This window comes from Mycteria americana, chromosome 1 (assembly GCF_035582795.1).
Source record: "Mycteria americana isolate JAX WOST 10 ecotype Jacksonville Zoo and Gardens chromosome 1, USCA_MyAme_1.0, whole genome shotgun sequence".
NCBI classification, from domain to species: domain Eukaryota; kingdom Metazoa; phylum Chordata; class Aves; order Ciconiiformes; family Ciconiidae; genus Mycteria; species Mycteria americana.
Window position 1 is genome coordinate 41,498,600 of NC_134365.1, and position 12,408 is coordinate 41,511,007.

Here is a 12,408-nt window from a genome sequence, read left to right on the forward strand (position 1 = left end):
TGGTAAGAGATACGACACGAGGAATTATTTATCGTCTGCGATGCGAATGAGTTTTCTACTGGAATGTTTTGATTGCTTAATTTTTATGCCTTTGCTGTTGAGTACTCTGGTCTTATTTCATAAACAAATTATTTGAAATAATATAGTTCTGTGATCAAGAATTTTATACCAACAAGGGCTAAAGCTTGCCACTTTGATAATGAGTATGAATTCTCACCAAAAACTTCTTAATCATGAAACTCCTTTTGAGATTGAAGTTACAAGTGAGTGGTCAGATTAACACTTTTCTAACAAGAAAGCAGCAGCCATGACTGTTCTGTAGACTGCTGATCTGAAGCTTACAACATAATTAAATAAATTGCATCAGAGTGATTTCTAGACCTTTATAACCAGACTAGCTATAATATTTTTATTTCTTCTGAAATGTGGGCCTATGGGAACAGTACTATTAAGGGTCATAGGGAGCAGGAGTTTACTTGCAGAGACAAACTTCAGATAGTACCAATGCATTAAGAAAAAAAAAAATCCTTAAAGCGGTTCTAAAATATTTTTCTGTGAGGTGAGCAGTATTGCAGAATACCTGGTAGTGTGCTCTGGGACCCACCAAATGATCAGATGTATTGCTAATGTATTTTGATGTTTCATGCAATTGCAACTTTGCAACCACCCTGGAAATCAAGTGTGACCCATGTGTAGCTTGAAAGACTGGAATCCAGAATGACTAGGGAGGATATTTTCATATATTTTAAACATTGGTTAAAGTTTAAGTGCTGCTGATGCATTCAGAATAGTTTTATCACTGCAAACAGTTACTATTTAAAAAAAAATAAAATCAATAACTGGTATTCTACATTCAAAGACCACATTCAATTGGTTCACATTATTCATGGCGTGAGGAAATAAAAGCGTCTGTTCCTCAGGATCCCAGTAAAAGCAAACCCAGGCAGATTTTGGCCAAGACGAGCACCGAGGTAAGCACTCCTGCCCATTCAGCTGACCTCCTCTACCCTTTTGTAGCTTATCCCCCCCTGTTTAGCTCTCCCCTTCAGCACTTTCTCCATTTTAAAGACTAACCCAAAGAAAGGCATGTTTCAGCATGTACCAAAGTGCTTTGTTGGAATCAATTATAAAAACACGGCAACCATAAACACATGCTGGCCTTCTTCCTTGTAGTCCTTATTCAGAGAAAGTTTGGGATCAATCAGAATTTGGACCGAGGAATTTCACAGTTATTCTGTTTGTAGATGTTTTATTGTTTTTACAGGTCATTCTTCTTGAAGGACTGTTGCGGGCTGTATTTCCCTCAGCTTTTGGCCACATTTCTTAAAAAACTGGCTATTTTATACTTATCCAGGACATTTGGCAAGTCACAGATGCCCGAGGTATTTGATTGGGAAGGTGATGATCAGTGCGTATATCCTTACAATAACTCAGGGAAGTCCACAAGAGGGTATGACTGGTTATGGTGAAGCTGACGAAATACATTCACATACTCATACAGTGTCTACCGGACACAAAAATGGGCCTGAGGCAGGTGACGGCAAAGCATGACAAGTGCTCTTGCATAAGGAGGGACTATCTAGCTTAGCGAAATCAGGAGACCCATGAGGGAACACCCATATTCTTTCCTTGTAAAATGGGAAATGGGATATTGAAAGAAACAAAAGAGCACGGGATGCTTATGTTGCTCTATAAAACACACAAAACTCTGTCTGCATTGACATCCAGTACCAGAAGTCTGAACACGTACTGTAGAGTTAAATGGACAAAGAGGTTATCCAGAGATTAAAAAAAGTGTTTTAAAATAAATTTTAATGGAAATAAACCCTTGCCTTGCCCACTATCATGCTCCTTGTGTTTTTCAGTGAAAAGGTGCTGAACTAGCAGGTAAGACGTGATCTAGGTGTGGAAATGTTGGTTCCTAACACAATCTGGAGTTTCCACAAATTCTTGTTCTCCCCTGAGACTAACTTCGTACCACTAATTGATTCCAATTAGCCAGTTTTAAGTGTAATTATTCAGTGAAAGAAACAAACAGTATTATATCTATGCTCTGCACCCCACCACTAACAACATGGCATTATTGAACTTGTGGAATTGAAATGGCTCATGCTTGGAAAAAACACACCTTCAAGAAGCTGCGTTTAAAAACACTGAGAGAAAAAAAAACCCTTTGTAAAGAAATTGAAATATACTTTAACTAAAACTTGCTAGTGGAGAATGAGGACACTTGTTTTCCTTCTAAATTGCTGCTGAAATGAGGAAAAAGAAATGAATGGAAGAAAAAGAAAAATCAGTTGCTGAATAGAAGTGGATAAATATGAAAACAGAACATCTGGGGAAAATAATGCCTCTCAGCCACCTAATTTGGAAATTTAAAATATTTAATTCTCATATGAAAGTAGATATTTTTATCCTAAAACTTGAGATAGAAAATGGCTTTTGAGCAAAAAATGTGTTATGATTTAGTAGGGTAGTACTGAATAGTTTCAAAAGGATTGAAATAAAAAGGAAGAAAATTCCACAGCAAAGGATGGCGATGGTACGATTTCAAAGCACAGGGTGAATGGGAAGCAGCGGGTGGTCGCTGGGGCCTGGTGGTACATAGGCAACGCTCCATTCATGCCTCCTCAGATGTTCCCTCCAACTTGAGAGGTGACAAAAAGAGGTGATGATGAGAGGGAAAGGAGAGAGGAGGAGAAGAGGATCCAGATTACTAGGGAGCCTGTCTGTCCTGTGGTAAACTTCCAGCTTCTCATTAGATAGGACTTTACCCCCAGCATAGTGCAGGACCATGCCCCTTCCTCTTATGTCTGTTCCTTTATAAAAGGAAAAATAAAACTTGTCCAAGATGAAGCCGTATCTAGTCATCTGGCCACCTCTAATTATAAACTAAACATAAATAGTGCTTAACGCCACTGGACTCAAGTAAGAAAGAAGGTCATTTATACAAGTGACATGAGGGTGAAGGAGCAGAGGAGAACGATGGAAGGAAAGTTCCTTTTCTTGGTCTGTTTAAGGCAGCACAAATCACTGTGTGTCAGCTTGTTTTACAATCCAGTGTTTTGGCTGTTTTGGCTTTTAATTAGAAAGTCTTTCCCTTAGCATTTTTCTTAGCAGCAATTTTTAAACTAAACAGAAGGTGTATTCCCCAGTGCCATATGTTAAACCTGACATGTTACTGAAAATGTCTTCTGGAAAAAAAAAACCCAAACCAAAACCAACCCCAAACCCACTAAATGTAGGACCACTGTCCCAATCCACTCCCTTTGGCCCACTTGAAAGCCTCAAGAGGACACCACGGTCCCCTGTTAGGCAGTGGCATTTCTTTGGGGAATTAGTCATAACTTGCAAAGCCAACGGAGAATAGGTTGCGAATTTCCCCTTTGCTTCTCTGGCAACCTGTTGTGGCTTGGAAACAGTCATCCCCCAGTTATTCCCCCACTTGGTCTTGTAAGTAACAGCCACGTGGAAGCTGGGTCTGTGGGAAGTGAATAGTTCATAATACTTTGAAAGGTCACCTCATTGATGTGTTTTGACCAACGTGCTAGTAGGCTATGCAGTGTAGTCCGTTTTAGCACTTAAACAGAAGGGATTAAGAGCTATGGGTATCCTTGACTTTGAAGTACGCAAGGAGAATCCAAGTATGACCACAGAAATGCCTGACTGAGACTGAAAGGGTCAGTGGAGCACTGACTGATGTGGGCTGACGTGGTCTTTTTCCCCTGTAATTCTTCCCCGTATAAATTCCAATTGTTTCTGGGCTTTGCATAGAAGGACATTTTCTGAGCCCTTTACCATGTTTTTTTTTGTATGAGTGGGGTTAGTATGAGTATGGGTTTACAGTCTGTCTGTAAACCTTTGATATACCCAGATGAATGAAGGATGGACCACTCAGGTTAAAAGCAGAAAAAGTTAGGCAGCCTCGGAAAGCTGTAATGTGCCGATCCCCTGTTTGGATGAACTGTACCCAGCTGCATGATATACAATAAGGTTGCTCATTTATAGAGCTTTTCTTCCAAGACTGTAAAGCACCAGTGTGAATACTGAGAGGTGCTTGTGTGCAATCTTAACATAACATAAACCACAGCTTTATGGGGGTCCCTCATCAGCTCTTTGCTGGCCACAGTATAAGCTGGTATAGAATTGGAAACTGTGCTGTCTGAGGTTTATCCATGTTTCTTCTGATACTTGTCTAGGGAGGGCCATCTCCATAGCAATTCAGTTAAGGTAAGACATGCTCTTTTATTTTGTATGAGTAACTGAAACCCTATCCTATAAGCTCATAAAATGTGATTGCATACAAGATGTTGATGGCCTAGGGGAAGTTTTGAACAACCGGGAGTCATTATCAGGATTTTGCTGAAAAAATGATCCATGATCTGATGTATTCTCCAACAGTCTTTGCAGAAAGACCATAGGAGTTGCAAGCTTCAGAGGCAATACCCATGAAAGCCACATCTACGCTTATAGCAGTGGACAAATGAAAAAACAAGAATTTTTCCCAGATGTACACAAATTGTTTCTTGGGAGCCCCATGCCTTTGTAATTTCTCATCAAAATGGCTATATATAACAATCTGTACACAGAACTACTTGCAGAGAGTAGCATTTGAGACCAAATTAAGAAGTTAATACCTCCCTTGACCTGTATCTGGTCAAGCTACATTTTAGAAACCCATCATTACTAATATGAAGAAGAGGTTAATCTAGTAATGTGCAGTTTTAGAATGATAGATGAGTCAAGGCACATGAGCTAATTAACACTGTACCTAGCAGCACCTTCTTATCGCAAGTCTCCAGACTGACAAGAATCCCAAGGAGGGGCTGGGGCGGGGGGAGGCTGCAAACCTCTCAATGTTTCGTTTGAGTAATGGGACCAAAGTTGGAGGTGAGTAAAAACAGCCTTAACTCCTGTCACTCATGCCTTGCTCCAGTATTTTGACTGTGCTATTTCAACTTGGTTTAAAAGGAATTAGCCTCATGGCTTCTTACTAGCATGCACCTTAAATCTTTTACATACCCTCTCCGATACTGGCCCTTCAATTTATAGACTAATATTGTCAAAGCTGAGTTGTGTGACTGACTCCCTCAGCTGGTTTTGGAAGATCTCAGCCTGGAGAGCTATGTATTTGGTATTTGTATATCGAGAAGGCCAGAATGATGCTCCTGTGCTGCCACACGCAGCTGTACATCCCTCTTTAAAAGCGGCAGAGCTGGTTAGCCCAACCGCCTGGCACTCACCACTTTTCTGAGAAGGCTTCACAAAAACCTTAACCAGTGAAACTTGTAACTATTCAATTGTATTTAATTAAAAATGTGATTAAAAATGAAAAATATTTATAAATGACACTCAAACTGTTCCACTGTATTCCAGGCTACTTCTACTCTTGAAGCACATCTTTGCCTGAATGTCTCCCTGCGCTGCTGATGGGAACAAACATAACTTAAAAACCATTGCAGAGAGCGAGAGAGGGAAACGCTGCCTATTTTACTAATGCCTGATACTGACAGCCTGCATACAAAATCTTAAAAGCACTCAGGCAGTTCTTCTGTGCCCACTTTTAAAGGGTTTAATGAAACATATAGAACTGACATTTTAAACCTGGAGCTTTGGATGTTATTTTGCCGTGTCAGTTTGTTTCTTTTTTTTCCAAATCACATAGCAATAGTTTTCTACCTTTCTGCCTCAAACTTCAGTCAACAAATAATGAAGGCTATTTTCAGATAATAAAATGTTTCTGTTCTTTGGCCTGTTATAACAGGTGGGCAGCCAAATAACGCCGCAGTAAATATGTGGCAACCCCAGTTACAGAGCAAAATCTTAGTCCTCGTAGGACATACAAACACAATTAGCAAGTGTATCACCATACTTCTAATTAAGAATAGTTAAGATTACAAGCCTTTGTTAGACTGCGCTGCAAGATAAAAAACAAAGGCTCAATTCCTTCCAGGGCAAGCAGACCTATATATAATCCTTATATAGGAATATATAAGGAAATGTAAGAAAACTGGTAAATTCCCTATACTTAAACTGGTAATCCTTAGACTTAAACTGGTTTGAGTGTCAGTAAATTCGTATTCTGCAACAGCATGCAAAGTCAGATAACATTTCTAGAAGATGTAGTAGATTCAGGGAAAACAGAGATCAGGCATTCCTTTGGGAAGTAAAATGGCTAATATATCACATTTCATGAAACTCTGCAGATTTGCTTTGCTTATGGAAGAAGTGTAGGACTTGATTTTTATTTTTTTTTCTTTTTTCTTCACTATGGAAAATAAGGCCCTTATTCTTCAAATTGTTATGTAGGCATTTAACTTGACGTACAGCATATATTCCTGTAGATTCCACAGGACTGAATGCCGTGGATAAACACACCTGTAACTGCTTACAAGATTGGAGCTAAAGACCTTCAAAAAAGAAAATGAACAGAGAGAGTTTTTGAAGTATGCAAGCAAAATAAGGGGAATAGGGATGCTTTCAGTCATTGATCTAGAGCCTCGCTGTGCCTATTAATTCTGTGTTTCTGCAGTCCCTATGTGCAAAAGTTCGGAGGCAGGTGGAAGAAGTGGGCTCAGATTCAGTAATTCAGTTTTCCAGCCTGGGGTTCACTCCGCGAATACTCAAGCCACGTGTTGGTGTGTTACCGCAGGCAGCATTTAACACATCCCGAAATCCCTCCAACTGAGACGCGGGGTCCAGCACAGGCAGGAGGGCGAGCAGGAGTGAGAAGGCTGTCCTGGGGCCGTGGACTAACGGCAGGGCGATTTCTGACAGTCCCACCCGACACTTAGAGTGATTTTTCTCGGCATATTAATCCTATGGATTTAACTCGGGGCATTTATCCTGTTTTCGGCTCCATCCCCTCGTTAGTAGGACAAGGCTATTATCGTCCAAACGCGCAGCCGGCGGCTCTTTATTAAGTCTATGTAAATACGGCACAGTACCGGCGCTCAGTATTTGTGCGGAGAGCACACTCGTACGCGTATAATCCCGGGAAGTCCCGCGGCTCGGAGCCTTTGCAGCCGGGCAGCCGCCCCGTCCCCGGCGCAGCCCGGCCCTCGCCCACCGCCCGCCCCGGCCGGGGCTCCCGCCACCGCCTCAGCGACCTCCCCCGGAGCCGCCGCGTGTGACACACCGGAGAAAAGCCTCCCGCGTCCCCGCGTCCCCCCGCCTCCCGCCCCCGCCCGCTCCCCCGGGGCGCCGCCGTCACCGCCAGCAGCCGGAGCAGCCGCTGAAGCCGAGGGGCGGCGGGGCTTGCCCGCCTCTCCCCCCTTCCCATCCCTTCCCTTCCCTCGCCTCTCTCCGGTGCCTATATATAGCCGCCTCTGCCCGAGCCAGCCGGGAGAGCGCTCTGTACCTGCAGGAGACGGAAAAGACAAAATAAGAGCGGAGCCGCGAGGAGTGACTCTCCGGAGCCGGCCCCGCCAGGAGGAGGAGGAGGAAGAGAAGGACGGGCCCGGCGCCGCTGTCCGGTGCCGCCGCCCCCGGTGCCGGCCGAGCCCCGCGGGGGCGGCCCGACCTGCGCGGCGGCGCGGGACGCGCATGGCTCGGGCGCTGCCGGGGCCGGGCGCGGAGCCCGACCCCGGCCCCGGCGGCTCGGGGCGCGGGGGGAGGAGAGCTCCCTGCGGGCGGCGGCGCTAGCGGGGGTGCCGGGGCGGCAGAGCCCTCCCCCTGGGTGCTGAGGTGCGCTCGGCGGCATGTGCTGAAGTGCCCCGCGGAAGCCGCACAAGTTGCCTGCGCGGCGCGGCCCCGGCGGCCGGACGGCGGGGAGCGCCCGGGGCCGCCGCCGGCTCCTGCCCGACACCGTCCCGTCCCGTCCCCCCGCCCGGGGGCCGCTCTCCGGCGGGGCTGCCGGCAGCCAGGGGTGATGCGGCTCGTCGGGAAGTGAGAGGCGGCGCGGCGGCGCGTCCCCCACCGGGCCCAGGGCCCCCCTGCTTCGGAGCCTCCCATGCCTTCGGGGCCCCCTCGGGGGGCGGCGGCCCCGCGGGAGGCGGGGGCGACGCTGCCGTGATGGCCCTGGAGGACAAGCGGGAGAAGCGCCCGCCCGTCACCCCCATGATGATCGAGGAGGAGGCCGCCCTGCGGAACGGCAGCCGGGGGCTGCCGCCGGGCCCCTGGGCCGAGGCGGCGGGGCCGAGACCCCGCACCACGGAGCGGCACATCGCCGTGCACAAGCGCCTGGTGCTGGGCTTCGCCGTCTCCATCCTGGCGCTGCTGGCGGTGACCATGATCGCCGTGCTGCTCAGCGTCCGCTTCGAGGAGTGCGGCGCCGCCGCCGACGGCCCGCCGCGGGCCAGCGGCAACGGGAGCCTCTCGGGGGCGGCCCGGCAGCCGCCCGGCGCGGGGCAGCCCCCCGGCCGGCCGGAGGAGGAGGCGCGGGGCGGGGAGGCGGCGGCGGAGGAGAAGGAGGAGGAGGAGGAGGAGGAGTGGCAGCGGCGGCGGGAGCTGCCGCCCTGGGCCCGGCCGCGGCTGCCGCGGCACCTGCGGCCGCTGCACTACAACCTGATGCTGAGCGCCTTCATGGAGAACTTCACCTTCAGCGGGGAGGTGAACGTGCAGCTGGAGGTGCGCAACGCCAGCCGCTACATCGTGCTGCACGCCCACCGCATGCACATCGAGGCGGTCCGCGTGGCCGAGGACAAGCTGGCCGGCGGCGTGCGGGTGGCCCGCTCCTTCCTCTACCCGCAGACCCAGGTCTTCGTCGTCGTCCTCAACCGCAGCCTGGAGGTGCAGAGAAGTTACAACCTCAAGATCATCTACAACGCCCTCATCGAGAACGAGCTGCTGGGCTTCTTCCGCAGCTCCTACGTCCTCCACGGCGAGAGAAGGTAGCGGAACGGGGGCGGGAGGGGCTGGGCGGGCGGCCCCGCCGCCGGCCCGCCTCGACTCAACTCGGGCCGAAGTTGGCGGCCCCCGCCCTTCCGCGGCAGCCCGCGCCGAACTTCGGGCGGGGCGGCGCTAGGACCCGGCGGGCCGCGGCGCCGCCAGGCGGGTGAGGCCGCGGCGCGCTGAGGGGCGCGGGGCCCGGCCGGCTGCCGGGGGCTGTGGGCTGGGGAGCGGCGCGCTGAGGGGCGGCCCCCGCCCGGCAGGTCGGTGAGCGCAGGCCGGGCCTCGCCTCCAGCCGCCGGCTGTCTCGCCGGGGGTCCCCTCCGCCGTCCGGCCGCTCCTGAGGGCTGGTGCTGGGGAGGCGGAGCTGCGGGGGCTCTCGGCGCCGCGAGCCCTTCCCCGCTCCGCCCCACCGGCCGGGGTCGGGAGAGCGGCTGGAGGCGGCCGGAGGCGGCGGCCGAGGCTGAGGGAGCGTGTGGGAGCGAGCGGGGCGCGGGGGCAGGCCGGGCGCCGCCGGGGGCGGGCGGAGCTGCCTCGGCCTGGCAGGGCTGCGGGGCGGCTTCGGGCTGAGGCCGGGCCGGTGCCGCCGCCAGGTGAGCGGAGCGCTCCGCCTGCGCGCCCGCCTCGGGCGGGGAGGGCTGCGGGCTGCAGCCGGCGGGTCAGCAGGTGCCCCTGGGCGGCTTGGAAATGGGCGGTGGTAACGAGTGAAGTCCCAAGGGTGACACGAGTAAAAGATACCGCCCGCTCTGTCCCTGTCGGGGCGATCCCGGAACGGAAACTCCAGGTCTGTTTAATAAACACTCCTTCTGTGTCCAGCTACCGTGTGTCCCCGTGTGACAGAGCCTTGCCAGGTTACAAATAGCAGCGTCTAGGGAAGCGAAACTTCTCTGCTGTTTTGTTTTTATTTCATTACTTGAAGGAAAAGGTGGTGGGATGTGATTTCACTTAACGTGAGTACATTTACGCCACCTGCTGCAACTGAACCACTGCAGATTTACACCCTGTGACAGAGCAAACCTGGTCAGTGTTCAGTGTTTTCATGCAGAACAAGAGTCGATCTGTATTTACTCTTGTTATTGTAGCCCTTGGGTCCCTGTTGAGGCCCCTGTTATGGTGGGCAGGGTCACTGTGAAGGCCCCGTTCAGGCAGTTACAGAGGCTTTTTTTTTTACGTAGTTTTCTCTTTTAAACACAATCAGACTTTGCAATAGAAAAGAAAGATGGGACAGACTTCTTGATTGTTCTGGCATTGTCTATCATTTTAGAATTAGTTTCTGTTTAAGCTGTCCTTTCTTGAAACATCTGTGCAGTGACAGGTTCTCTCTTCCTGAATCTTACTGTTCTGTACTGCGAAGCAAAGAGTTTATAGTTGGAAGAATTGGGCAAAAAAAGTAAGTTGGACAGAAAAAGAGCGCTCAGCAACTCAATTAAATCAACAGCGCTCGTATTAAAACATGTTTTCGTTACTATGCTTACTGACAATTTTAAACAGCCCGATGTTAGAATTGCAAGCAGGATTGAAATTGAGTTTGTGCGATTTGTCATCACAGTGAAATAAAGTGGAAATTTGGAAAAGCATGGTTGTAGGAAAAGATACAGATAAAATGCCTTTTATCACTGAGGAGTGAATGGCTGGGGTAATCGGGAGTTTATGCAGACCTGTATGGAAATGGGCAAATCAGAAGACAAAATACTGCTGACAGCAGGGGGTATAATACACTTTACAGGCCCAAGAAATTATTTAAGCAGTTATTATTCTTGTGTATTTAGACTTTGTAGAGGAATAATTGAATTGTCAAATAGGTGTTGCAGGGACATTTCTCCAAAGTTACTGTATTACACTTCCAATACCGATGCCCCAGTTATGATTTAAAAATAACAACAATAAAAAAAGGTCTATTCACTTTTTGAATCGTCAAGCTAGCTTAAGACATGGAAGGCGATGGTAAAATGTGTTCCCCAGTGCTCTCTGTGTAACTTTTGGACACAAGTTGCTTTGTTTTTAATACACTTGAATATAGTTATATTGGGCGAGGTCCTTACCTTGTGTAAGGTAGCATTGTTATATTGCAATAAGTGGTATTTTTTCTTTATACCAGCTCATTTATATCTCTGAGTAAAATGCTCTTTTTAAAACTGTAATCAGTGCGTGGTTATAGTTTCAGGTGTTTAATAGAAGTACTGTTTTTCCTTTTCAACTGTCACAGGCTTAACAACTCACTGTAGGATAAAGTAAATAATACACATTTTAAACCAGGGAACTTCTTTGTTCAGAGCGTGCTCTTGCAGTGTAGCAATTTGCATTTTGATTAATAACCCATTTTTAATGTAATACATACAACCATTTGTAGTCCTTAAACATGGACGGCTTCTATTATGATAGATAGACAGGCTTCTCTCATGCTCTGAGAGACCTTGATGTTCCAGCAGGACTTTAGCTTTTTGACATCTTTATATTCGATTAAATTACAGCAACATCGTTGGAGTAGCGTTTGCTATAAAAGGGTCTAAACTGTCATTTTTCACTTTTGTTGTACATGAGGAGTGAATAACTCTGGTTAACTGTGAGGCTCCACAAACATGGTAATGCCTTCACTTTATAATTTTTTTTCCATAAAGTTAGTTCATTTTCTGTGGTCTTCACAGGTGAAAATCATAAATCAGCCTGAAATGTTGATAGCTGCATAAAAGTACTTATTTTCTTACTGAAATCTTTGCTACTTTAATTGAAATGTGATATGCAAGTGATATGCTACAAATCTACTTTGCATTATGTGCCAGAATTTACTGGCAGTAATCAACAGACATTTAATACAGAGCTACAGTAGAGTACCATAAGAATATGCACACATAATTTAAATGAACATCAAACTTTGGCATAAGTGAAAAGGAAAAAAATTTTCTTCTATCACGGAGACAAAACAAACAGACATATTCTTCCATGTTATAACAACTAAGATGTCAAAATAGATAGGTTGTTGAGGAAACACATGTCTTCCTTTAATAGATGAGGTGGAATTAAAACACCTGCAAATTACTGTCGTGGGTATGCTGAGAAGACAGGCTGCAAGGCTGTCATTCCCAGAAGTACAACTTTTTATGGTGATATTTTGGGGAATTGGAGATAAAAATGTCAGTGCCCAGAGAAGTGTGGAGAGAGATGGATGAAATACTCCGCCTGGTCTTCACTTTTGGCATGCTGTAGAAGTTTTGCTTGTTTTTTTCCTCCTAACGTAGAGAGAAATAGATAAACACAGAGAATGTTTCGGGTTTTTTTTTTTTTTTTAAACATATATAAGGGTTTAGTCTTTGGGAAGCAGTTTTAAACTTTTTGTTTGTTTTGCTTTATGGCACAACAAGCAAATCGTTTGATAGTAATGCACATGTTATAAATATCACTGTTATTGGTAGTTGATGTATTTTTAGTATGAAATATTGACTCCCCAGTGTTTGCCCAGTTATGTGTATGCGGATATATCTATCTGTCTGTGAGAATACAGAAGATGCAGAGTTTACCAGGTTTTATTAATCTGGTGAAGAGATTGTTTCAATGGCCTAATACATAACAAATATTAAAAGA

General features: G+C 47.4%; 1 protein-coding gene across 2 annotated transcripts in view; it reads left to right on the forward strand.

Annotated features, from left to right (window-relative positions):
• Positions 1-7,236: 7,236 nt before the first annotated feature.
• TRHDE (thyrotropin releasing hormone degrading enzyme) overlaps positions 7,237-12,408 on the forward strand; it is a 223,227-nt gene continuing 218,055 nt past the window's right edge. For both annotated transcript variants that reach the window (XM_075495695.1, XM_075495703.1), the window contains exon 1: positions 7,237-8,831. In XM_075495695.1, coding sequence (XP_075351810.1) covers positions 8,014-8,831 — 818 coding nt within the window. In that variant the 5' untranslated portion in view covers positions 7,237-8,013. The remainder of the gene's footprint in view (positions 8,832-12,408) is intronic.